This window comes from Pelodiscus sinensis, chromosome 1 (genome assembly GCF_049634645.1).
Source record: "Pelodiscus sinensis isolate JC-2024 chromosome 1, ASM4963464v1, whole genome shotgun sequence".
In the NCBI taxonomy this organism is placed as follows: Eukaryota; Metazoa; Chordata; order Testudines; family Trionychidae; genus Pelodiscus; species Pelodiscus sinensis.
In genome coordinates this window covers 188,189,752-188,215,170 of record NC_134711.1, presented here as the reverse complement: position 1 = coordinate 188,215,170, position 25,419 = coordinate 188,189,752, and the positions used below count along the sequence as shown (strand labels likewise).

At 53.3% G+C, this 25,419-nt stretch overlaps 1 protein-coding gene across 1 annotated transcript; it reads right to left on the bottom strand.

Moving 5' to 3' along the window:
- Positions 1-14,241: 14,241 nt before the first annotated feature.
- On the bottom strand, positions 14,242-15,689 carry LOC142821206 (uncharacterized). Its single transcript, XM_075912050.1, has 2 exons — positions 15,021-15,689; positions 14,242-14,825 (listed from the first exon to the last, which is right to left on the bottom strand). Exons 1-2 carry the CDS (start codon positions 15,568-15,570, stop codon positions 14,320-14,322), a joined length of 1,056 nt encoding a protein of 351 aa, XP_075768165.1. The 5' UTR covers positions 15,571-15,689; the 3' UTR covers positions 14,242-14,319.
- Positions 15,690-25,419: the final 9,730 nt, after the last annotated feature.

Genomic DNA, 25,419 nt, shown 5'->3' with positions numbered 1-25,419 from the left:
TTTGAAACCCTTGAAAGCCATCTGGAAGAAACAGAAGCAAATGGTACATTGGGAAATAAACTTGCTTCTTTGTATACCTAACTCTGAACTACTGTTTGGGCTTTCGAAAAGTTTAGCCTCCCCCACCCCAACAAGACCCACACTGGAAGACCTACTGATGTCAAGGGCATCCATGTAGATACCCCAGGTCCCATCATAGGCTCTTTGCCTCTGATATGACATATGAATATAACAATCAGACCTACACTTCCATTAACTCCCCCACCAGCTCGTTCTCCCGGAATGCATCCCTAAAAACAGTTCTGCGATATGGATTGTGGGAAGCAGGGAGGTGTTTCCTACAGACGTGTTGGGAAAGGATAATAGTAATAGTTTTATACCTTATTTCTCCCTTCATTTTTTGTCAGGTGGCCATGTCCTGAGTATGCTGTATATAAGTGGGCACCATCCAGTAGATGGCGGGGAAGTCGCTTCTACCCGTGCTGCCAAGCTCCGTGAAGCCCCAGTGAGAGGTGTCGGTCTCTCATCTCTTCCCTTCCACAGTCCCTTAAAACCTTCTCCTGGAGCAAAGGTTACCCATGCAAAGTTTGGTTGCAGTAGGTCTTATAGTGTCCAAGTTATTAGAGCACAAACATACAAACATTCTCCTTTATATATTAGATATTGTGTGTGTGTTTTCTTTGTGTTGGTGGTGTATAGTCACACACTACCTCAATATTGGTGGTGCACAAAAGAAAATTCAACCCGCCGAAGGATAGAAAATGTTAGAAGGAACACTGCTTTGCACCCATGGGGATTCGGTCTTGGGGGAGGAGCTGAGCAGTGACTCAGCCACCAAGGGCACCATTGACTGAACCTCGTGTACCCATCCCCGGCAGGGCTGGACACCCTGGGTTCTCCTATCTACTCACCCCTGCCATGCCACACCTAGCCTCCCTGCCCTCTGCCCCTCCCATTCCCTAAATTCCCCTCCACCACCTTGACCCCAGCCCTGTTCCCAGGGGCTCCCTGCACCCCCATCTCCCTGAACACCTTCAGCCACTCTGACTCCCAGCTTTAGCCCTAGGCACTCCTTGCCCCCATCTTCATGCCCCTGGCCAGACACACTACCACCACTCTGCTCCTACACCCTCTCTCCTGGCCAGAGACCCTACCCCCACCCTGCTGTTACACCCTCTCTTGCTCTTGCAACATACACACTGGCCAGACACCTACCCCCACTCTGCTCCTGCATCCACGGTTGCTTCTTGCATCCTCCCTTGCTCCTGCTCACTTCCCCTGGGCAGACACCCTACTCCCAGCCTGCTTTTGCACCCTACCTCCCACCCAGACTTTGTACCCTCATCCTCTTCTGTATCGCACCTCTCTCCCAGATCCTGCACCTCATCCCTATTCCAATCATTGGCAGCTTTGTTCTGCATACTGAACCCCTCATTTATGTCCCCTCCCCAGAGCCTAAGGGTGTCCATAAAATCCACTAACTCCTGGACCCCAGAAAAGTAAATATGGCCTATGAGAAGCCCTGAACCTAGGTCCTCTCTGTCCCTTCACTTCTCCTCGCTCCGGGGGGGCTGGAACACCAGATGAGTGAGGTGTCTCAGTTGGGGGCCACATCACTGAGGGTTGGGGTTTTTTGAGGAAGTTCTTTTGCTTCTCACTGGTAAGGTCCCCAACTGTTTTTAATGAAGGTCAGTGGCCCCTGACACAAGAAAGGATCTCCACACCTGCCATAAATAAAGAAAACGCTGAAACCTTTTGTGTTGGACATAAATAAATATTTGATTTTACTTAAAATAAAGTTTGAGAAACTAACATGAGAAACAAACTGCTGGACAACATCACCATAAGGATTCTCTTCCCTATGAACTTCTTTAAGCAAAATCTCACCTGTCCCTCGTCCTGCAGTAGCATTGCCCTGCTGAGCCACCATCAACTCGTCCTGAGTTTCCCCTACACCCTGCACAGGCAGATCTCCACACAGCCCCCTTTCATGCAACCAAACAGACTCCTCTGATAAGATGTCAGATACATCTTCCTTCCTCTTGTAGCTTTCTAGACTGTCACAAGTTTCCACACTGTTGTTAGGCAACCACAAATTAGCTCACCCTGGTGCTCCCCAGGTATCCTGGTTACGGTAGCACCTTCATCACAAAGAGTCACTTTCCTCCCTCCCAGCAGCGCACCAGAAACAGGTAAAACACCAGCACCAGACTTCTATGATCCCTAGGATCCTGACATAATACTTACTGGACCTACCCCATTTACAATACCACTCTCCCCAGCAGATACAAACCTAGGGTCCTCCCCTTTCTAGGCTTCAGCTCTCCCCAGAAATAAATATGAACCCACAGCACTGTCCTCAGCCATTCCAGGCTGATAAGCACCTCCTGCAGACAAAGAACTGGGAAGAAACCCTTCCCCCACAGGCATACTGCTACTGCTGCCACACGCCAGCACACACCTGGCTGCTGAGGCAGTTTCTTTCACTGACACACTGCCCCTCCCAAAAACCAAGCTGCCAGTTTCCACACACGGAGTTTGCTCCCGCTGAGCACCCTCACACAAATTACTGTTAGCGTGTGCAAGTTCAATTTTACAAACTTCACCAGCCAACAACTCATCACTCTCCAGAACTTTATCTTTTTCCTCAGCTAAAACGTCACTCTGGCCAGCCACTCCAGAGACACACTTCCCTGATCACTGGGCTCTCCCTGCCCTGTTTCTGATTCCAGCCTCACCTCTGAGGCTTCTGGTAGACATGCAGAAACTTTACTTACAGACACACAGCTCCCCTGCATAGATACATAGCTACCTCCCCCAGGAAAACATTGAGAACAACTTTAACCTTGGTCCCAGTAGGACTGACTAGCCACAAACAACGGCTCAGAATCACACTCATCCCTTTCACAAACCCCACTGTTAGCTACAGGCAACACAGAAGAGTAGCATCCATACATGCTTTGGGGCTGGGTTGAAATATCAGCCCAGTTACACAGATCTGCCTTGCCATAATCAAACCCCATAACCACACGGTGATACACTGACCTTATGGGAGGATATAGTCTCTGGTGTTCTTCCACTCTCTGGGTCTGGAGTTCCTTGGGATGTTGAACAATGATTGGAACATTATTGGGAGCAGGGTGCTTAGTTGCAGTTGGAGTGTCCAGCTGCTTAGCTTTCAATATTTCAAATGTTACCTTTGCTTTAGCTATCCTTGCCTGTGCTTTCACTTCTGTTTCCTTATTTTGGCCTCTATTTGCTTCATCTCTGCTTCCCGTCCCTTCATTTGTCATAAGAACGCTACCTCTTCCTTAGTTAGAGGTCTGCCTGCAGGAACATGCTCCTGTCCCCCCTCCTTTGAGTATGAATCTTCTCTGGAGCTGGACATCTTGCCTTGATATGAGGCTGTTTCTACCTCAGGGTGTTGCTCAGGAAGGGTTGGTTGCTCTAGGGCTACTTTGCCTGACCAAAAAAGCATGTACTGGGCCCCTTGCCTGCCCTATTCTAGCCTAACTATCCAGGTGTCCCGAAACAATAGTCCAGCTACAAGCATAGTTGGAATGGCTAGATGATAAGAGCCACCAATTAATATACTCATAGAAGCTTCCCCCATGGGCTAAAACTTAGTTGCAAAGAGAGGAAAAAACCATTTCTAACAGCACAGATAACAGATCCAAATTCCCAAACCAGAAAATAATAAAACCTGAAGGATTTATCTAGACTTTACCTTACTTACACACTGTGAAGAGTCTTTTTCTTGGAGAGAGACATGTCTTCTGTATCCCTCAGTATTTAGAGAGCAAAACTAGCTCAGAGGCAAAGGAGAGAAAAGTTAAAAATCCTTTTTCCTAGTTTGAAATCCCTATCTGCATTACTATTGGCTGAGCAGATACCTGACTAGGTACAGGGGACATAGTTAACCCCTTAGTCCCCAGGCTGCTGGCCATCCCTCATGACCATCACACTGATGTACAATTTTCCTTTTAATAAGAAGCATTAAACATGGCAACAAAGAGGAAACGCTTTTTGATTGAATACATGATGATATGTGTTTTACTTACATTCAGAAATTTTAGAAGTTAAATTCCTGGACTGTTGTAAAGCCAAAACAAAAAAGTATTCAATATAATGGTTGACTTCTGTTGATATGCATTTTAGTAGTTCAATTCCTGGACTGTCATTGATCATTAAAAGTGCTGACATATGGGTGGAAATCGGGTAAATATTGCATTTTATTAATATCAGCAGAATTGTCTTAAATGAGACCTGCGTGTTGTGTAGTCTTTCCTTAATCATATTCATGCCCCTCAGGGTGAAAGTTGCTGCCCTCAGCACGTGCTGTGAATATCATTGTGGCCCCCGGGGTTTCCAAAGTTAAATACTCCTGCTATAGCTGTTACCCCCAGCTCTGGGTCTCTGCAGAGCCACCAACAGATTCCCTAGGATTTGGGGACAAGAAAAAAATGATACAACAGAGGGCACTTTCTCCCCACTTGCTTTTGATAGAGAAAACAGCTTGGCCTTCTAAAACTAAAAGTGTTGGGCTTCTCCCCATGCAAGGAATTAAAGACACATACAATATGCATAAAAAGGCACGTTCACATACTTCAGAAAAAAGTGACAAGGGCAGTCATCCCAGGAGACGCTGTGTATAAAGACAAGCCCTAGTCTCTCTGCCAACACCACAGGTCTCAGTTCAGAAGATGGTGGTGTGCTTTGAGCAAGGCCATATGTTGCCTAGACAGTGGGCACTTTCCTGCAAGGACATGGACATACCAGGGGAACATCGCTACAGCCATGTCCTGGGGACAAGCAGACATGGAAAGATGCCGGCCAGGCCAGGAGCCTGCAGGTGGAAGACTGGGCGACTTGGTCGCCTTCTGTGTCCTGCACACGCCAGGTCCAGCATTGGCAACATCCTTCAGAGAAAGAACGTCTATCTCTGCCTGCTCGAAAGAACATCTATCCCTGCCCGCTGGAGGGATGGGGTGTTGGGGGATTTGTGTGTGAGCGACAGAGGACACTTGCCAGAAAGAGTGCTACTGGGGTTCCCTCCTCTTCCTCGCCCTGGCAGGCTTCCTTGCACAAGATCTGTCTCCTCCGTATCACTACGCTTGACCAGGAGTGAATGCTGCCCGAGTGTTGGCATGAGCCCGTGCCATGTGCAGTACTGCAGTGTGTTTCCATGAATCCTTAGTGGTAGCTTCATATAGGAAGGTGTCCCACCATGGAGTCCGGGGTGAGGCAGGCCTGTCCCGGAACCTTGTGATAGCATCATGAGAGCCTCATGGAGCCAAGTGCTCTGAACTGGCGCTCCATGTGCACAGACTGTTGTGCGACCCACATGCCAAGAAGGCCGAGCAAGGAGAGATCAGCCCCTCGCAGCCTGCCACCTGCTCCCACATGTGTACAGGGAAAGCTATAGAACTCACCTGAACTGCCTTCTCCGGGATCATCCAAGGCCTAGGAGACATCCTGGGGGATGGGGACTGGCTCCAGGCTAAGGAGCAACTCCTGGCTGGCGGGCATGGTGTCCTGGTTGGCCTGCTCCTCCGCCTCCTCCTCCTTCTCCTCCGCCTCCTTCTCTACAACCTCAGCCTCAGGAAGACTGACTCGGGGCATGTCATAGACAGACTCAGTGATGCTGGTGGGGTGACTGTCCCCACTCCCAGGATGGCATGCAGCTGCTCATAATAGCAGTAGGTATGAGGAGCTTCCTCAGAGCATTCACTTTGCTCCCTGGCATTGGAAGCCTGACGGACTCCTTTTATTTTCACACAGACCTGGTAGAGAGTCCACGTGTCCTTTTTTGGCCATACTGGAGATCATCTGGTCACAGACATCAGCTGTATATCTCCTCCTGGTGTGGCAGTCCTGAAGGATGGTCTCCTCACCCCAAACCTTGATGAGGTCCAGGATCTACATACCAGTCCAGGCCAGTGCCCTCTTTTGTCCCTGGCCAGGGCAGCCAAGAGTGCTGCAGGAGTGCTGGCAGCATGGTGGGCTCAGAGGGAGTGCTGGAGTCACCAGTGGCTCTTGGGATGGTGTGACGGACCAGGCTGGGTCCCAGCACAGCTGAGGGTGTCCTCTCAAGGCAAATTGCTCAAATTCGTGGCTCTCTATAGCCCCCAGATTGGAGACCCTCCCAAATAGGCCACAAACTAGTCCCACAGAGCGCTTCAGCTGCCTGCTTGGCCAGCCAGAAGCTTCACCAGCAAAACCCCTCCAATACCACAGCAATAGCTGTCCCCATGGCCCCGGGCCTCATACACAGGTGAGGGATTTTAGAACCCAATCTCACCTTCCCCAAACAAGTTCTTTCCGGTTCCAAGAAACCAGCCACAGATCCCAGGTCAATTTACCCTCTGGATCTTACCCACAGATCACGCTGAGCCAATCCTTTAGAATCGAAAATCTAAAGGTTTATTACTAAGAGAAAGAAAAGCATGCGAGTAAGGTTGTTAAAGTAGCATACATTACATGCATCAAACCTCCCAGTTCTTGATGCAGGCTCGCAGCAGAGATGTTATAACTGCTGGCTTAAAAGTCTTTGGAGTACATCCTATGTCAGGATGGGTCCACAGTTCTTCCCGGCTCGTGATTCCCTGCAAGACCACATCTGAGGTCAGGAGCAGATCTGAAGACAAAATAGAGGCTGCCACATGGCATCTTTATACCTCTTTCCTGGTCTCTTCTTGGCTGCAGCAGGTCACCTGGCCCGTGGCCTATCCCTGTGTCCCCTGCTGGTAGCCCTTAGGTATCAGTCACCATTCTTGAGGTATGTCCTTGGCCTACAGAGGGCTATTGTTCTGTGGAGACTTGCCTATTAGCACGTCCATAGGCTAAGCAGTCTTTGTCTACTGCTCAATCTCATACAAAGAAACTTCTAATATTAACACAGAGTACATATTCATAACTCCACACACAGACATTATACAGCTATATGAAGAGCAGATACAGAATCAGTAGAAGTCAAGTTTCATTTGACACCTTACATGGCCCCTTTTGTACCACTTTTGGGGAAAATACTGCCCCTCCCATGATTGCAGCAATGACCTGGCTGCTTTTCTTAAACTCTGGTAACGTGACAGATGGGTGTTGTGTGGCACAGGGGTGTGAAAGGTCCACACGTGCCACAAGCCTTTTCCATCAGTCTGCTGCTTTAAGCTCTGCAGGAAAAGGGGAGCAGTAGAGATGGCAGGTGTATGGCTAGTGTGGTCACAAATACAGCTGTGAGAGGCCTCTGGAGGCCAATTATTTCAAAATAGCAGCAGCTGAGCATCCACACTCTTGCTACCGGTATTTATTTCAAAATAAGCGTTATTCCTCATGGAAAGCAGGAGATATTATTAACAAAATAACCAGCCCATTACTTCGAAATAATGGGCTTGGTACTGTGGACTCTCTGCTGTTATTTTGAAATAGGAGGAAGATATTTTGAAATAACTCTCTAGTGTAAACCAGGGCTAACTGAGGAAGGTTTGTTTGCTGGAGCAAAGCAATGTCTGTTTTTAATTGTTTTAAATCTAATACTTATCATTTTACTGGCTTTCTCATGCTGGAATTTAAATTGTATGCTTATTTTAAGAATTTGAATGATATTTTATTCTTTTGAAAGAAATGGTGTGTGATTCCCAGGTGTGATTCTTAGACACCCCCCATCCCTTCAAAAATAGAAATAATGAATACATTTCTTACTATAGTAATTTGCTTTGGTAATGTTCCTTCATTTATATGGCTACAATTTCACATCACTTCCTACATTTTCTTGGCCAGATGAATTCAGTAAGTTTACTCAGTTTTGGCAGAAGTATTTCCTGCTCACTGACCCTCGTGTCCTTTGATTTTCACGTGTTTTTATTTTATTCCACTGGTAGTCTTGGTATCAGAAGCCCTAAAAAGGGCTGGATCCAATCGGGTCCCACGGAGCAAAGGATTCGATCCCACGGCGGTTGCTTAATCAGGCGATCTTCAAACAGGAACCCGGTCCGGATACTACACTCGAGCTTACCTCACCTAGAATAGATTTCAGTCTGTTAACTATTGTGATAATTATTTAGCCTCTCATCACTGTAGTAGCTGAGCAATTGCAAACATTGGTTGATTGAGTCTCACAACAACCCTCTAAGTCAGGAGTGAGGAATCTCTTTTGGAGACTGGGGGGCCACTAACTCGCACAAAAATCAGTTGGGGGGCCACACACAAGTGAGAAGCGAAAAAAAACCCTGATGAATGTGTCCCCAACTGATGAGCAAAAAAAAGACTCACCTCAGTCAGGGTGTCAGGGTTCCCCTCACTCTTCAGTGACATGGGGGAGTCCAGGAGGACTGGAGGTCCCCTTAGGCTCTTGGGTAAAACCAAAAATTAGAGGTTCAGTGTGTGGAAAGGCACTGCTGGGGAATGGGCTGGAGATGCTGGTTCTGGGTGGGAGATAGGTGCAGAAGGAAGCTGAAAGTGGAAGATGTGGGCAGAAGGGGGAATGCAGGAATGGGCTTGCAGGCAAGGAGATTTGGCCAGGAGTGGAAGTACAGAAGAAGGATGGGAGTGCAGGGTGCAGACAGAATGGGGATGCAGAAGGGGACACAGGATGGGGGCGCCCACGTGGAGCAGCTCCTGGGGAAGGGAGCAGGTGACCTGATGCTACCTTGTGCTGGCAGACACTGCCCCCCCACCACTCTCATTGGCCAGGGCTCTGACCTTCAGGAAACCTCCTGTGGCTAGAGATCCAGCATCAGCTTTCCCCGCTGCAGAGGGATCAGGGAACGTTGAGCCTCGCAGGCCAGATCAAGATAAGGAGCAGGCTGCATCAAGCCCACGGGCCATTTCTGCTTTAAGTGTTACTAGCCCATTTATGTAGAAAGTGAGCTGAGGCTCACTGAGGGTATGTCTACACTACAGAGCTAATTCGAACTAACTTAATTCGAATTAGTTAATTTGAACTAAGCTAATTCGAACTAGTGCATCTAGACCTAAAAACTCCCACCATAGGCACCACCCTACCCCCACTCCACTCCTTCCCCCAATCCCACCCCTGGTTTGCCTCCACTCCACCCCTCCCCAAACCACACAAGGATGGATTTCAGAGGCCTTAGCCCCCCTTCTCCCACACTCATCATGGCCATGGGAGTCAGAGTGGCCCAGCAGCCTGCTCTGCTTTGCCCCAGCGACCTCTCCCATCCCGCTGCACCCCTCTTCTCCATGCTGGCGGAAAGCAGAGCACCCTACGGCCTGTGTGTTCTGCTTCCCGTTGCCAAGCACAGCCGGCCAGGAGAGGGTGGAGTGTAGTGAACAGGCCACTGGGCCGCTCCAGATCCCACCACCACGATGCACTAAGCTAATTCGAACTAGTGCAACTGGACCTAAAAACTAGTTTGAATTAGCATTTTGCTAATTCGAACTAGCATGTCCACATTGAGTGGACCCTGAACAGAGGTTAAGCATGGCCGGAAGCAGTGCCGGCAGGGCATCAGATTAGGACTTAGAGCGTGGAGCTGCTGTCTCAGACTAGCCGAGGGCTGTGTTTAAAGGGACCCGACCCCCACCCCGGACAGACAGTTCTCAGGGGTTCTCCGCTTGCAAAGCAGTCCTGGCTTGGAGTGCCCTGAATGCCCACACTCGGCACATCACAGCACTCGGCCATCAGACCGGCTGCACTTGCCGCAGGCTGCCATCTGGGGAAAGCGGGCAATTGGGGGGCTGCAGGAGAGGTTCCACCCCCAGAAGCCCGCAGAGCCAGCCCAGTCCTCCCCATCGGGGGCTCATACCCCATTCCTCCCTCACCTCCTTCCACTTACCCCTCCCTAGACCCCCTTCCTGATGTACAAAATAAGGGAAACGTATGTTCAAAAATAGAAACTCTCTTTATTGAACAAAACTCGGGGAGACTGGGAAAAGGAGGTGGGAGAGGGGAAGAGAGAGGGTGGGAGAGGGGAGGGCAACTAAAATGATCAGGGGTTGGGAACAGGTCCCATATGAAGAGAAGCTAAAGAGACTGGGACTTTTCAGCTTAGAAAAGAGGAGACTAAGGGTGGATATGATAGAGGTCTATAAAAGCATGAGTGGGGTGGTGAGGGTGCATAAAGACAAGTTCTTCATTAGTTCCCATAATAGAAGAACTAGAGGACACCAAATGAAATGAATGGGTAGCAGGCTTCAAACTAATAACAGAAAGTTCTTCTTTACAAAGCAAATAGTCAACCTATGGAACTCCTTGCTGCAGGAGGCTGTGAAGGCTAGAACTAGAACAGAGTTTAAAGACAAGTTAGATAAATTCATGGAGGTTGGGTCCATGGAGTGGTATTAGCCAGGGGGTAGAAATGGTGTCCCTGGCCTCTGTTTGTGGAAGGCTGAAGATGGATGGCATGAGACAAATGGCTTGGTCATTGTCTTCGGTCCATCCTCTCCAGGGTAGCTAGTGTTGGCCGCTGTCGGCAGACAGGCAACCGGGCTAGATGGACCTTTGGTCTGACCCAATACGGCCGTTCTTATGTTTTTATGTTCTAAGCTCAGGGCTCAGGGTCGGGGGTCTCAGTGGACCACCTTGATTTTCATGCCAACCTGCTCCTGGGTGGCCAGGCTGGCAGTTTTCCTTCCCTAGACGGCCACTTTCCTGTGCCTAGTGCGGAGGTCATGGACGTTGGAGGCTTCCCCCCAAACCTTGATGAGGTCCACGATGTCCGCACTAGACCAGACGGGCACCCGCCTCTTGCGGCCCTGGGCAGGCTCCTGGAGCCGCCAGCCTGGTCCCGGGAAGAGGCGGAGGGCTGGGTGGCAGCGGGTGGCTGGCTCGAGCCGTGCCAGGTGCAGGGTCTGCTGGCTGGGTGCTCGCAGGCTTGCACCTGGCACGGGCACAGTAGCCAGACCGTGCCCCTTTAAGGGCTCCGGGGCCGGGAGGGGAGCAGAAGAGTTTCCCTGGTGGTGCCCAGAGTGGCCACCAGGGCAAGCTGGGGAGGGCTAGCCTCCCACTAGTTTGAATTAAGTGGCTACACAGCCCTTAATTAGAACTACTTAATTCGAACTAGGCGTTAGTCCTCATAGAATGAGGTTTACCTATTTCGAATTAAGCATTCCGCTAGTTCGAATTAAGTTTGAACTAGCGGTTTGCCTGTGTAGCGCCTATCAAAGTTCATTCGAACTAACGTCTGTTAGTTCGAATTAACTTTGTAGTGTAGACATACCCCTAGAGATTTATAGCAAATGTTCTCTTTTCTTTTGTTTATTTAGAACTTCCTCTGGTATATCATGTCAGGAAAGTATATCTTTCCTGTTTTTAATGGAAATTCTCCATTTTCAACTGCATTCCATTAACAGGAGGTTAAACTAGATGACCCTTGTAGTCTGCAGTACTCTGGAGTTGGTTTATAAACAGGTTAGTGACTTTTTACCATTTTTCTCTATAAGTTTGGAGGGTTGGCTTATACATGAACAGACTTATGTACGAGTATATATGATACTTATTTAGGGCCAGATTCTGCTACTGCTAATACTGAATAGCACAACCTGCTATCAACAGCACCATTGCAATCTTAGGACTGCTTGCAGTGTGAAGTTCCACAGATTGAATCTCTCTAATCTTGCTTTCATTCCTCTTTAACCACTAAGCCTTTTTGAGAACCACTGTTTGTATGGGTCCGATCCTTTTTTAACTTGTGTAACCCTTCTACCAGGGCCAGGTTCAATATCTAGGGGTCCATCTCACACAGAACCAGATCAAGCCCCCACCCAGTAACCTGGGAAATTCACACACCCCTGGGCGCCTCTGAGAGGCAATGCTTCCCCACTCGCAAGCACAGAGTCTGAGTGTAGGAAAGAAACATTGAATGAAACAGAGGCTACGTCTAGACTGCAAGCCTCTTTCGAAAGAGGCTTTTTCAAAATATACTTTCGAAAAAGCCTCTTTCGAAAAAGAGCGTCTAGACTGCAAGCGGAACTTTCGAAAAAGCAAGCCGCTTTTTCGAAAGGCAGTCTGGATGCTCTCTTTTGAAAAACCCCTGTTTGCTTTCAAGAACGCCTTTTTTCGAAAGAGCACTATCGAAAAAAGGCATTCTTCCTCGTAAATTGAGGTTTACCACCGTCGAAAGAAAAGCCACGTTCTTTCGATTTAATTTCGAAAGAACGCGGCTGCAGTCTAGACGCAGGTGAAGTTTTTTCAGAAAAGGCTACTTTTTCCGAAAAAAAACCCTGAATCTGGACACAGCCAGGGTACGTCTACACTACAGCGCTAGTTCGAACTAACTTAGTTCGAATTAGTTAATTCGAACTAAGCTAGTTCGAACTAGCGCATCTAGAACTAAAAACTAGTTCGAACTAGCGTTTTGCTAGTTCGAACTAGCGCGTCCACACTGATTGGACGCAGGGGGGCATTTAAGGGCAGCTGAAACCGGTTCTGGCAGGGCATCAGGTCAGCAGTTGCTTTGTGTGGCTGCTGTCTGAGGCTATCTGAGGCTCGTGCTTAAAGGGACCCCCCCTGGACAGCCGGTTCTCAGCTTTTCCTGCTTGCTTGCCAACCTCGCCGAGGGACAGCAAAGCGTCGGTCTCTGTGCCCGTCTGTGTCGGTGCTTCCCTTCGGGGGGGCCGCCGCAGGTGGCAACATGGAGCCACGGCTCGCCCTGCACCTTCTGGTGCACGTTCTGGACTTGCTGCTGCAAGCCTGCCAGCAATGGCTCGAGGCTGCCTGGCACCACCTGGGGAACGTCAGCCCCCTGCCTCTCCGCCTGGCCGCCCTGGGGGCCGTGGAGGAGCCGCGGCGGCGCCCCGGCACCGGCGTGCCCCGCCGCATCTGGCGTCTGGACACCAGCAGCGACTGGTGGGACCGCATCGTCCTGGAGCGCTGGGACGACCGACAGTGGACCCAGAACTTTAGGATGAGGAGGGACACCTTCCTGGAGCTCTGCGAGTGGCTCGCCCCTGCCCTGCAAAGAAGGGACACTCGCATGAGGCCCGCCATCCCCCTCCAGAAGCGGGTGGCCATCGCCCTCTGGAAGCTCTCCACGCCGGACAGCTACCGATCCGTCGGGAACCAGTTCGGCGTGGGGAGATCCACTGTCGGAGCAGTGCTCATGCAGGTACGGCGCTCGTCGGCCACCGAGCCGGGGGGGAGGGGGGCTGCGAGGAGGGGATGGGCCGCCCCAGGGACAAAGGGGGGGGCGGGAGGAGGCGAAAGCGCCCCGCACCGGAGGGGTCGGGCTGTCCCGGCCGTACTACACGCCGCCAGGGGGGTTGCTTCCGGGAGTGGGGCGTGGGGCACTGCCAGGACACGCACGCTCCCAGCCACCCGGGCGCCCCACTGATTGACGCTTTGCTGTGTCTCTCTCCGCAGGTGGTCAAGGCCATCAACCGGGTGCTGCTCCGCAGGGTGGTCCGCCTCGCCAACCCGGATGCCGTCATCCGGGGATTCGGCGCCCTCGGCTTCCCCAACTGCGGGGGGGCCATCGACGGGACGCACATCCCCATCCGTGCCCCGGAACACCAGGCGTCCCGGTACGTGAACCGCAAGGGGTACTTCTCCGTCATCCTGCAGGCCGTATGTGACCACCGGGGACAGTTGACGGACATAAATGTGGGCTGGTCCGGCAAAGCACACGACGCCCGGGTGTACCGGAACTCCTCCGTGTGCCAGCGGCTGCAGGACGGGACCTTCTTCCCCGACCGCCACATCAGGGTCGGGGACGTGGACATGCCCGTCTGCCTGGTGGGGGATGCCGCCTACCCACTGCAGCCCTGGCTCATGAAGCCCTACACGGGACACCTCAATCCCTCCCGCCAGGCCTTCAATAACAGGCTGAGCAGGGCCCGCATCGTGGTGGAGGGGGCCTTCGGGCGACTGAAAGCCCGCTTTCGATGCCTCCTCACCCGTCTGGACCTGGCCGAGCACAACATCCCTCCCGTGGTGGCGGCATGTTGTGTGCTCCACAATTTGTGTGAGCGGAAGGGGGAGGCTTTCTTGCCAGCCTGGATGGCTGAGGCTGACCGCATGGCTGGACACTACGGTCAGCCCCGCACCGCCGCCGTCCGGGAAGCCCAGCGGGGGGCCATCCGGATCCGGGAAGCCCTGCGGGAGAGCTTCCAGGTGGAGGAGGAGGAGGACTGACCTCTCCCTGCATGCCCCACCGGGGCCTTCTTCCACCCTACCCCCCCCTTCCCCTTTCCCCTCCCTACCTACTGTCAAATAAAGACACCTGTTTTTCCAACAAAAACGTCTGTTTATTTCACAGAACTGGGGTGGGGGAGGGAGGAATGAAGGTGGGAGAAGGGAGGGGGAAACCTGGGACGAGGGAGCTGGAAGGGGAGGGGAGGGAAGGGAGGAAGGGAAAGGAAAGCTCAGGGGTGGGAGTCTGGGTGCCTCTCCCGTCTCGCCACACTGCGGGTCCGGGGGCGTCGGTGGGGAATGGTTGTGGAGGGGGGGGCAGAGAGGACAGGGGGTGTGGAGGAAGCAGGAGCGGAAGCAGGAGGAGCAGGAGGAGCAGGGGGAGCAAGAGGGGGAGCAAGAGGGGGAGCAGGGGGAGCAAGAGGGGGAGCAAGAGGGGGAGCAGGGGGAGCAAGAGGGGGAGCAAGAGGGGGAGCAGGGGGAGGAGGAAATGGAAAGCGGTCTAGCAGGCTCTGGAGGTGGCCTCGCAGGGCACGGCCCTGCTCCTCCAGGGCCTCCAGACTCCTCTGGCGCAGCCTGAGGTCCTCCTGGACCCAGTGGTCCTGGAGACGGAGCTGTCGGTCCAGGAACCGGAGATGCCGCCTCTGGTAGTCCTCCTGGTTCCTGGCTGTCCTGCTTGCCCGGGCGCGGGCGGCTGCTGCAGGCGGGGTGGTGCGCCCTGCAGTCCCCGGTGCTGCAGCTGTGGTGCAAGAAGACCAGCGGTCAATTACCCCAGGGGCCCAGGTGTGTGAAACCCAGCTCCCCTCTGCAAGGCCAGGGCCCCTGCAGGATCCCCAGCTGCTGCTCCGTAGTGGGCAAGGCCCAGGCGCACGGTCCCGGGGCTCCCTCTCGCCCCAGCCCCCCGTACACATAAGGGGAACACGAGGGTACTCACAGGTGGACGCCTCCCCGGCCTCTGATGATGCAGGCGAGCGGCTCTGTGGGGTGCCTCGGGGGTCCCGGGTCCTGGGAAGGCTGGCAGCAGGCTCCTGGCTCTCAGAGCCCTCTTCCTCCTCCTCGGTGTCCAGGAGCGGTCCCTCTGCCCCGGGGTCAATCACGTCCCGGGGGGCAGGGACGGCATGAGGCCCCAGGATGCGGTCCAGGGCATGGAAGTGGGGGCAGGCCTCCGGGTCAGCCCCTGGCAGGCAGGCCCGGGAGTAGGACTGCCGCAAGTCTTTAATCTTGCAGCGCACCTGCTCCCGGCTGCGCTGGTGGCCCCTGGCGGCCAGGCTGGCAGCCATGCGTCCATAGACGGCCGCGTTCCGGTGGCTAGTGCGGAGATCGTGGACATTTGAGGCTTCCCCCCAAACCTCGATGAGGTCCACGATCTCCGCACTTGACCAGGCGGGCGCCCGCCTTTTGCGCCCCCGGGCAGGCTCCCGGGAGCCGCCAGGCTGGTCGTGGGGAGCAGTGGAGGGCTGGGAGCCCTCGGATGGCTGGCTCATGGTGTGGCAGGTGCAGGCTGTGCAGGCACGGGTGCTGGCAGCCTTGCAACTGGCACAAAGTGAGTAGCCAGCCCGTGGCCCTTTAAGGGCTCCGGGGCCGGGAGGGGGGCAATAGAGTTTCCCTGGTGTTGGCCAGAGTGGCCACCAGGGAAACCTGGGAAGCCTTAGCCTCCCACTAGTTCGAACTAAAGGGCTACACAGCCCTTAGTTCGAACTAGCTAGTTCGAACTAGGCGTTAGTCCTCGTAAAATGAGGTTTACCTAGTTCGAACTAAGCGCTCCGCTAGTTCGATTCAAATTCGAACTAGCGGAGCGCTAGTGTAGCGCATAGGAAAGTTAGTTCGAACTAACGTCCGTTAGTTCGAACTAACTTTCTAGTGTAGACATACCCCCAGAGAGAGAAGTCATACAGCATTAACTTGGGAAAATACCACAGAATTCATAGCCTAAACATGAGCTAATCCCCCTTCCCTCCTCCACCTGCCAAGAATCACACGAAGTCCCAAAATCCAACGCCCCAAAAGTCTCTGTCCCTGGTCAGTGCCGCCCAGAGTCCAAAAGTTCACCTGTAGAGTTTTACCTCCCAACCTGTGTAGAAATGGGGGCAGGAGGATAGCTAGGGGCACGTTACCTGGTCCGAGGCCGACAGCCCCACCTCTCCGTAGGGTTCTGCTGCAGTCTTTAACGTGAGCCACTCCACCACACTCCAACAGCTGTCTCGTTCCACTCCACCGAATACCCTGTTGGTCGCCTGCTGCCGCTCTGCATCTGCTGCCACTCCTACCGGCGGTGCCACACCGCTGGTCACTGCTCCTTGTCTGCTACCTGCCAATGGTCCCCATCAGCCACTCTGGTGGTGGTCACTGCTTCACTGGCTGCAATGGGTCTGGCTCCCAGCCAAACCAGTGATTTCAGCTCTTAGTGATTTCAACTCTTTAGCCACCACCTAGACTGGCAAAGGATTCCTGCTTCCACTGGACTAGAAAAAGGACTCCTCATGGAGTCTGCTTTAGGTCTGTCCTTAAAACAAAAGGGGGAAAGGGGCAGGTTGGGTCAGTCTTATAGCTCACACCTGGCAGGTGTGACACAGGCTGACTCAAGCCCTTTAACCCTTCCCCCCAGCTCAGCTCACTCAACTCTGGAAGGGGGGAGGCTTGTTCCTCCGAGACCTCTTACAATGATGATGTCTCTCCTGCAAGCACTGGTGGCATGTTTTACAGTTCCCACATTTAGGGGTAGCATGATTAGTGACCCCCACAACAGTCCCAAATTATTTACAATTCTCCACATTCCATTCCAACACTGACCCTCCATCAGCCCTGGCTGAATTGGATCTACAAAGCCACACCTCGGATTCCCTCCCCATCCTGGCATGAGCTGTATTTACATATCAACAGTTAACAGTTAATTATCTTTCAGAGCTAAACAATTGGGCTGTGTCTACATTGGCGTGATTTTGCACAAAAGCAGCCACTTTTGCGCAAAAACATGCTGTCTGTCTACACTGGTGGGGAGTTCTAGCGTAAGAACACTGAGATTCTAATGTGTGAAATCAGGGCTTCTTGTGCAAGAACTATGATGCACCTGCTCAGGAATAAGTCCTCTTGCGCAACTGTTCTTGCGCAAGAGGCCAGTGTAGACAGGCCACATAAATTTCTTGCGCAAGAAAGCCCGATGGCTAAAATGGCCATCAGAGGTTTCTTGCGCAAGAGAGCATCTACACTGGCACGGATGCTTTTGCACAAAAGCACATCTCTTGCGCAAAGGCACATGCCAGTGTAGACGCTCTCTTGCGCAAATACTTTAACGCAAAAACTCTTGCATTAAAAGTATTTGTGCAAAATCTTGCCAATGTAGATGTAGCCTTGTAGTGGGCACACCCACGCCCAGAGCAGCTCTCTCCTTTTAGCTGGCTGATAGCAAGCAGCAGTTCAGCCTCTGCTTACAGTTGATAAACAATTTTTTTCTGCATGCTCCAACTTTTGCTTTGCTTAAGATATCTCCCTTTTTCAAAACCAAAAACAATACACAAAAACAGTGCTAGCATTGAAACAAACACAACTAGGCAAACACATGACATGAACCTAACATAAGACATACACAAAAGATGTCATTTTTGTCATGACAATAGAACCGTGGCCTTCTCAGTTGCTCTTTAGCTGGTACCAGCTCTTTCTGACGTGCTGAAAGACAAAAAGAACATTTTTCTACCCCTTTGGGGGTGGCACATTACATCATATAATACTTCTCTTTTCCCTTTACAAATATTCTTGCTGATTTCTTTATTTACCTGCAGTTAGCCCCAATAATTACCTTTACTTTTATTCTGTAAACCAGTAAGTTTCAGTAACTTCTTCCCTTTATAAGTCTAGATTGAATTATCCCACTGTTTAATTATTAAACTAATGAGGTGGTATGTCTCAGTTTCCTTTTTATACAGCAGACCAGGTTTATAATAGTCTGTCTGTTGTCTGAAGTTCAGAATTTATTCAGTAACCAAGAAGCTTTACTGCTATAGTGATTTTCCTTTCCTTGGCATTTGTATTTTTTTGTTATCGTTCTACCAGGCTTAAAAGTTCTCTCTTTCCAAAAAAGAATCATATTCATTTTTACAGAGTTACTTATTAACATTCACTTTCTTTCAGTTTTAGCAGTAAAATTAGCATCACATTTCTTACAAGCGGGTGTTCATAAATATCTTGTCATATGCCGTTCCCTGTTTTCAGATTTCAGTACTGTGCATATACAATTTGTTATCTTGCTTGGGGTCAAATTATTCCCTTTTGTTCTCAGGATGTCTCTTTTCTTTACCTTTTCTTTTCTGGACTAGAGGGTCACAATGTAAGCCCGGTTACTTTGTTTGCAGACAAGATGTATTCATGAGGGACAGGTTTTGCCTTCCCCTATTAATTAGGTCATTTGCATGCACAGAGACAAATTCCTGACATGCTTTTAGGTCCAAAGCTTTCAGCAACTCAGAGACTATGTTTGAAAGGAAGGGTATATCTACACTACCCTATTTCAAATTAATTTATTTCGAATTAGTTAATTCGAAATAAGCTAATTTGAAATAACGCATCTAGACACAAAAGCTAATTCGAAATAACATTTTACTATTTTGAAATAGAGGTCCACACTGATTGGATGCTGGATCGCATTTAAGGGCAGCTGAAACTGGTTCCGGCAGGGCATCAGGTCAGTAGTTGCTTTGTGTACCTGCTGTCTGAGGCTATCTGAGGCTTGTGCTTAAAGGGACCCGCCTGTACAGCCGGTTCTCAGCTTTTTCACTTGCTTGCCTACCTCACCGAGGGACAGCAAAGTGTTTTCCTCTCTTCCTGCCTGTGTTGGTGGTTCCCACTGGGGCCGCCGCAGCAGTTGTCACCATGGAGCCAGAGCTCACCCTGGGCATTCTGCTCCACTTTTTGGACTTGCTGCTGCAAGCCTGCCAGCAATGGCTGGAGGCTGCCTGGCCCCATCTGGTGCACGTCAGCCCCCTGCCCCTCCCCCTGGCCTCCCTGGGGGCCGTGGAGGAGCCACAGCAGCGCCCGGATGCCAGTGTGCCCCGCCACATCTGGCGTCTAGACACCAGCAGCAACTGGTGGGACCGCATCGTCCTGGAGTGCTGGGGACACCAACAGTGGGCCCAGAACTTCAGGATGAAGAAGAACACCTTCCTGGAGCTCTGCGAGTGGCTTGCCCCTGCTCTGCGGCGATGGAACTCTCGCATGAGGTCCGTCATCCCTCTCCAGAAGCGTGCGGCCATTGCCCTGTGGAAGCTCTCCACGCCGGACAGCATGTACATAACTGGGGTGGAGAGAGGGAGGAATAAGGGTGGGAGAGGGAAGGGGGAAACCTGGGAGGAAGGAGTTGGAAGGGGAGGAACGGAAGGGTAAGCTCCGGGTTAGGGGTCCTGCTGGTTCTCCTGTATTGCAGCACTATGGGTGCGGGGGCGTCGTGGGGGAGTGGGTGTGGAGGGTGGGGCAGGAGGAACGGGGTGTGCAGAGGAAGAGGGAGAGGGAGCAGAGGTGGGAGGGGGAGTGAGAGCTGGGGCAGCCGCAGGGGCTAGAGAAGAAGGGCTGTGTCTAGACTGGCAAGTTTTTCCTCAAAATCAGCCGTTTTTCCAGAAAAACTTGCCAGCTGTCTACACTGGCCGCTTGATTTTCCGCAACAGCAATGACAATCTACTGTGCCAAATCAGCCTCTTTTCCGGAAAAGCTTTGCCGCTCCCGTTCGGGCAAAAGTCCTTTTTCTGAAAAACTGTTGCGCAAAAGGGCCAGTGTAGACAGCTAGCTAACGCTTTTCTGAAAAAGCAGAATAAACGGAAAAAAGCGGCTTGGACGCCTGGAGACCCCGTAGGAGCCCTGGACTTCCTGGTAACCCGAGCTCTTAAAGACCATGCAGGCTGCTGAGCGCACGTGGCAGGAGCGTGCCTCAGACCTGCGACTGAGGTCTGCCACGTTGCCCCTGCTGTGACCAGCAGCCATCACAGCCCAGCCATGGCAGCTCCGGATGGTGAGCCACCTGCACCCCCAGTGCAGGAGGCCCCCACGGGCTGGAAAAGACAGGATCCCTTCTGGACCCCCAGGGAGCTGGAGACCCTCCTTGACCTATGGCAGGAGGAGGAGGGTCTTCACGATACCTGGTCCCGGCGCCGCAACGCCAATATCTTCGGCTGAATGGCCAAGGCGCTGGCCCAACATGGACAGCGTGCCCAGAACATAGATCAAGTCCAGGCCAAGGTCAAGGAGCTGCGGCTCGGGTATGTGCGGGCCAGTGAGGGCAGGGGGGCAGGACCAGACACCTGCCCCCACTATGACCGGCTGCATGCCATCCTGGGCCAGCCAGCCCCGCAAGGCCCAGCCATGCCCGTGGACACCTGCCAGCGCCCCCCCCCCCCGCCCGCCCCCGTCATCTGAAACACCGAGGCAGGGGAAGGAGAGGAAAGCAGTGCTTTGGGGGAGGAGGCCAGCGTTGCCACCCAGCAGGCCCCCTCCAGCAGCTCCTCCGAGGCCGGGGAAGGATCCACCGGTGAGTCTTTGCAGTTTGCACTAACAAGGGCAGAGGGCGGGGGGGGGAGGGGAGCCAGGCGCCCGGAGGGGGGAGGGAGAGAGCATGTCACTCAGGCCATGTGAGCTGCACACTGTGTAGCATTAGGCAGCAAGCAGCACGTGCAACCACGTGCAGCCTGGTGACCGAGCGGCACGTGGCCGCGGTAGGCAGCTGTAGAGCACGCCTGGGACTGTGCTGCTCACACACATGTCGGCGGGACCAGGGGGAAGGGTGGATGCCAGCTGGAACCGGCCAGGGCCCCAGGGACTCAGCCCAGAGCCCACACCTCTGCCAAAGGTGCAGCACAGGGAACGGCACACTGTCCCATGCCTCGCTGTGAGGTACAGCCAGCTGCTCTTGGGTAAACCGCAGCGTCACAGCCCTATGACTGTGGCCCCCACCGAGTCCCTCGCCTGCTCCCAGTGCCTTGGCTGGCTCCCCGAGGGAAGTCCCCACTGTGGCCACACCTGTCCTTGGGCTACCAGGGTTGTGAGAGGGATAGTGGGAGGGAGAAGGGCCACCCTGAGTTTTACTGCAAAGATGGTACACCCCCCCACCAGTCACTCTTCTGGTTCCGTCCGGGAGATATCCCACGTGATGGGATCTGCATGCCCAGACCACCTCTGCCAGATGTGCTCCCAGGCACTGTGTGGGGATGTATCTTGCTCCCTGTCAAACACCAGTGATTAGCCCAAAGCTTTCACAGTCTCCACCAGCAGGGAGTTCCACAGGTGAATGCAACACAAGCACCCTCCCACCCTCCACGGGGCCAGGACACAGACCGGTGGTTACAATACTGGAGGAGGGCCCTACTCCAGGGGCAGTCCTCCTTGCAAACATACAACACGGGGTGAAGGGGGGAAACCGAGTGGGCCCAAGCCACACAACTGTGGGGTCACCTGGGCTCAGGGGTGGAGGGCATGAGGTGTGGGGACAGTGGCCGGCCTGCCTGACTGACCCGTCCTTTCTTCTCTTCCCTGCAGTGGGACCGAGCACAAGCTGGGGACCCTCCAGTCCGGCAGCAGCGGCACCCCCAGCTGGCCAACCACGCAGGCGCAGGCGCAGGCTCCGCCAGCAGGACCAGCTCCTTCGCCAGCACGTCCAGGCGGTGGAGGCAATACAGGGCTCCATTTGGGAGAGCGTCCAGGGGGACCTGCAGTGGCAGCAGGAGGCCTGGGGTGCCTTTCAGGCCCATTGCATGAGGATGGCCGACTCCATGGCCATCCTCACATCACACATCGCGCACGCCATCCACTACGGCATGGCCGTACCCCATACCCCCACCATCCCTCCCGTAGCACTGCCCATGCCCACTGCCGCCCCTGCAATGGCCCCTGCTCCTGCCCACCTCCCCGTGCACCCTGCCCCGATGCAGCCTGCCCCACATGTGCAGGTCCGCCCCCGCAGGAGCGCTCACAGGGGCCACCCGTCCCAGTAGCTCCTCCTCGTCCCCGTCCCAGTTGAAGGTCTCCTCCCCCTCCCCCTTGTAAATAAAAAGACTATTTTTCTGTTGATTATTGTGTTGGTTATTGTGTTACTCGAGGTAACTGTAATAAATGATTTGAGATGCCAATTAGCCACCTAAATTTTAAAGGGTTACAAAATGCGGACACCAAATTCTGTATTCTATCACCAGTGGTCCCTTTAAGTGGTCATTGGTTTGTGGCACATAAATAAATACTTGAGACTTTTAAGTAAAATTTAAACCACAACTATATTAACCTAGATAACAAACAAGCAAGAAAGGTTAAAAGATGCACACAAAAGAATAAGTAACATAGTCTAGATGCTGGGGGACGATTGGTAGTGTTGCTGGCAACCTCAATCCTTTGGTCCTTCCGGGCCTCAGGAGAGGAACAGCCAGGAGATCCATCGAAGATGACTGGAATCGGGTACGCTGACTCGAGCCTTCCTCACGAACCACGAATCCTCTTCCTGTTCTTCGGGACAGCTCAGACAGGCGATGGTGGCCTAAACCCTAGCCTAAACTAAAAAGAAAAACCCTAAACTACGTCTGACGCACCCGACGAACAGTCACGATGACGGCCGATGTGCTTGGAACCGACGCTTTACAATTGGGGGGAAATAAAGGGGGGAAGGGTAGGGGACGGGAGGGAGTCGTATGGGGAGACCCAGGCGATCTTACTACGGGGCTTGTGCGAACATGTCCGTCAGGGCCTCTCTGATGTGCACCCCATCCTGGCGCACCTGGCGGATGGCAGCTGTGTGGGGCTGTTTGAACGTCTGTGCCTCGGCTGCCATCCATGCAGGGAGGAAGGCCTCCCCACTCTGCTCCACAATGTTGTGGAGCACGCAGCATGCGGCCAGTACCTCCGTTACATTCTGCTCACCCATCTCGAGACAGGTGAACAAACAATGGAAGCGGACTTTCAAACATCCAAAGGCAAGCTCCACCGGATTTCGGGCCTGGTTGAGGAGGTCGTTGAACTTCCTGGTAACCCGAGCTCTTAAAGAACACGCAGGCTGCTGAGCGCACGTGGCAGGAGCATGCCTCAGACCTGCCTGGTTGAGGTGATCGTTGAACCAGGCCCGGTTCTGGTCCAGCTGCTCCATGTAAGGCCGCATTAGCCAGGGCAACAGGGGGTAGGCCGCATCCCCAATGACGCAGATGGGCATAGGCACATTCCCAACAGTCAAGTCCCACCGAGGGAAATAGGTGCCCGCCTCCAACCTGCGAAAGAGTCCGGAGTTGCAGAGGATGCGGGCATCGTGTGCCTGGCCGGACCAGCCCCCGTAGATGTCCAGGAAGCGGCCCCGGTGGTCCACGAGGGCCTGGAAAACGATGGAGCAGTACCCCTTCCAGTTCATGAAATGGGCTGCTCGATGCTCCGGGGCCAGGACGGGGATGTGGGTTGCGTCCAGGGCTCCCCCATAGCTGGGGAACCCAAGGGCAGCGAAGACGGCCATGGTAGCATCCACATCGCGCAGGCAGATGACTCTTGGGAGCAGGACGTCGTTGATGGTGTGGACAACCTGCAGAAGGGTGCAGAAAAACACAAGGGAACACATCATATACGGCAGGGGTGAGTGTGCGCTCCCTTGGGCCCCCTCCCCCCCGTGATTCCCTCTGTCCTCATGCATGCACAAACACACACACACACGCACACCAGGGCCCCCATCGCACCACGCCCTCCCCCCCACCAGCAGGCCTGTGCAAGGGAGGGATGGCCCAAACCCCTGGGCGACCCAGCCTGGAGTCTTGGCTGTCCCTGGGCAGCACCCTCCCCCCATCCCACTCCCTCTGGGACTTACCTCCATGACGATCACACCGACGGTTGATTTTCCCACCCCGAATTGCTGTGCCACCGAGCGGTAGCTGTCTGGGGTGGCCAGCTTCCACAGCGCGATGGTGACCCTCCTGTCAACGGGGATGGGTGCCCGCAGCCAGGTGGTGGCTCTCTGTAGCGCGGGGGTGAGCCAGGCGCACAGCTCCAGGAACGTCCGCTTTTGCATGCAGAAATTCCGGAGCCATTGCTGGTCGTCCCATTGTCCGAGGACCAGCCGGTCCCAACAGTTGGTACTGGTGTCCAATCTCCAGACTGGCCTCTCCACCCTGGGGTGCTGATGCCACAGGGTCGCCAGGGCCTCCCTGATGAGGGAGTCGAAGGCGATCTCTGCCTCCTGGTCCTGCAACAGCAGGACACCGGCCTGCAGCATGAGCTGCAGGCACTCGGACATGGCCGACAGGGGCCAGAGCAGGCACAAGGCCACCCACGGGTCCATGTCAGACAGGGCAGGGTACAAGAAAGAAAACTCAGGGAAAAGCAGTAGGGGGCAAAAGGATGGTGTCCCCAAAAGTCAGAGGGCAACCACCAAACCTGCAATGGGTGTCAGTCCCTGCCAGAGGTCCCAACGCACGGGAGCACGAGACAAATGGCTGTCTGGCGAGACCCTTTTAAGCATGTGTCTGAACGGAGCTCCAGCCCCACCCCCGGAAAGGTCTGGTGGCCTTTTGCCCTCTTCAAAATGGTTCTGGGCTTCTGCTTCTGCGAAAAAGCGCGCTGCCAATCTAGACGCGCTTTTCTGCAAAAGCGCATCGTTCTAACGATAACTCCGGGACCAATCTAGACGCGCTTTCCCGGAAAACCTTTTCCGTTAAAAGTATTTCCGGAAAATCACGCCAGTGTAGATGTAGCCACAGTGTATGCGGGGAGTGCATAGACTTAGCACAGAGAAGTTTAACCAAATGATAAAGCAAAGAAAATAACCTAACTGCATCTAAATAGACATTCCCTATCTGCTCATATATGTGCTTCAAGATCAGTCCATTTCTATGCCCGGTATTCTTTGTAGGCAATGGTAGTCCTGCCTGGTTCAATTCATCTTGTTCTCTCAGACTCCTGGCTTAAACTCACACAAAAGAAAAACAGCAGGCAGGCACCCCTTTCAATTCAAACCTCAATATTTTCTTCTCATTGGTTCTTTTGGCTTCCTGCCAACACTTTTTAGCTGGCGTGAGGGAGACCCTGGCCCACATCTACCTTGAGTGTGTCAGGTTCCAGCCCCTCTTCCGGCTCCTCCAGAGCCTCTTGCTGATGTTCTGGATGCACTTTACCCCTCACCTACTAATCTATACACACCCCATCCGTGGCCCCACAAACTCACAGGACCTTCTCATCAACTTCCTCCTGGCTATCGCCAAGATGGCAATTTATTTTGGCTGAGGGATGTGCCTGCGACTGTGAGGCCTATTTCCGCTCCTGCATCCGTTCATGCATCCGGGCAGAGTTCCACTGGGCGAGGTCCGCTGGCTGTCTCTCAAGACCTTCAGGGGACAGTG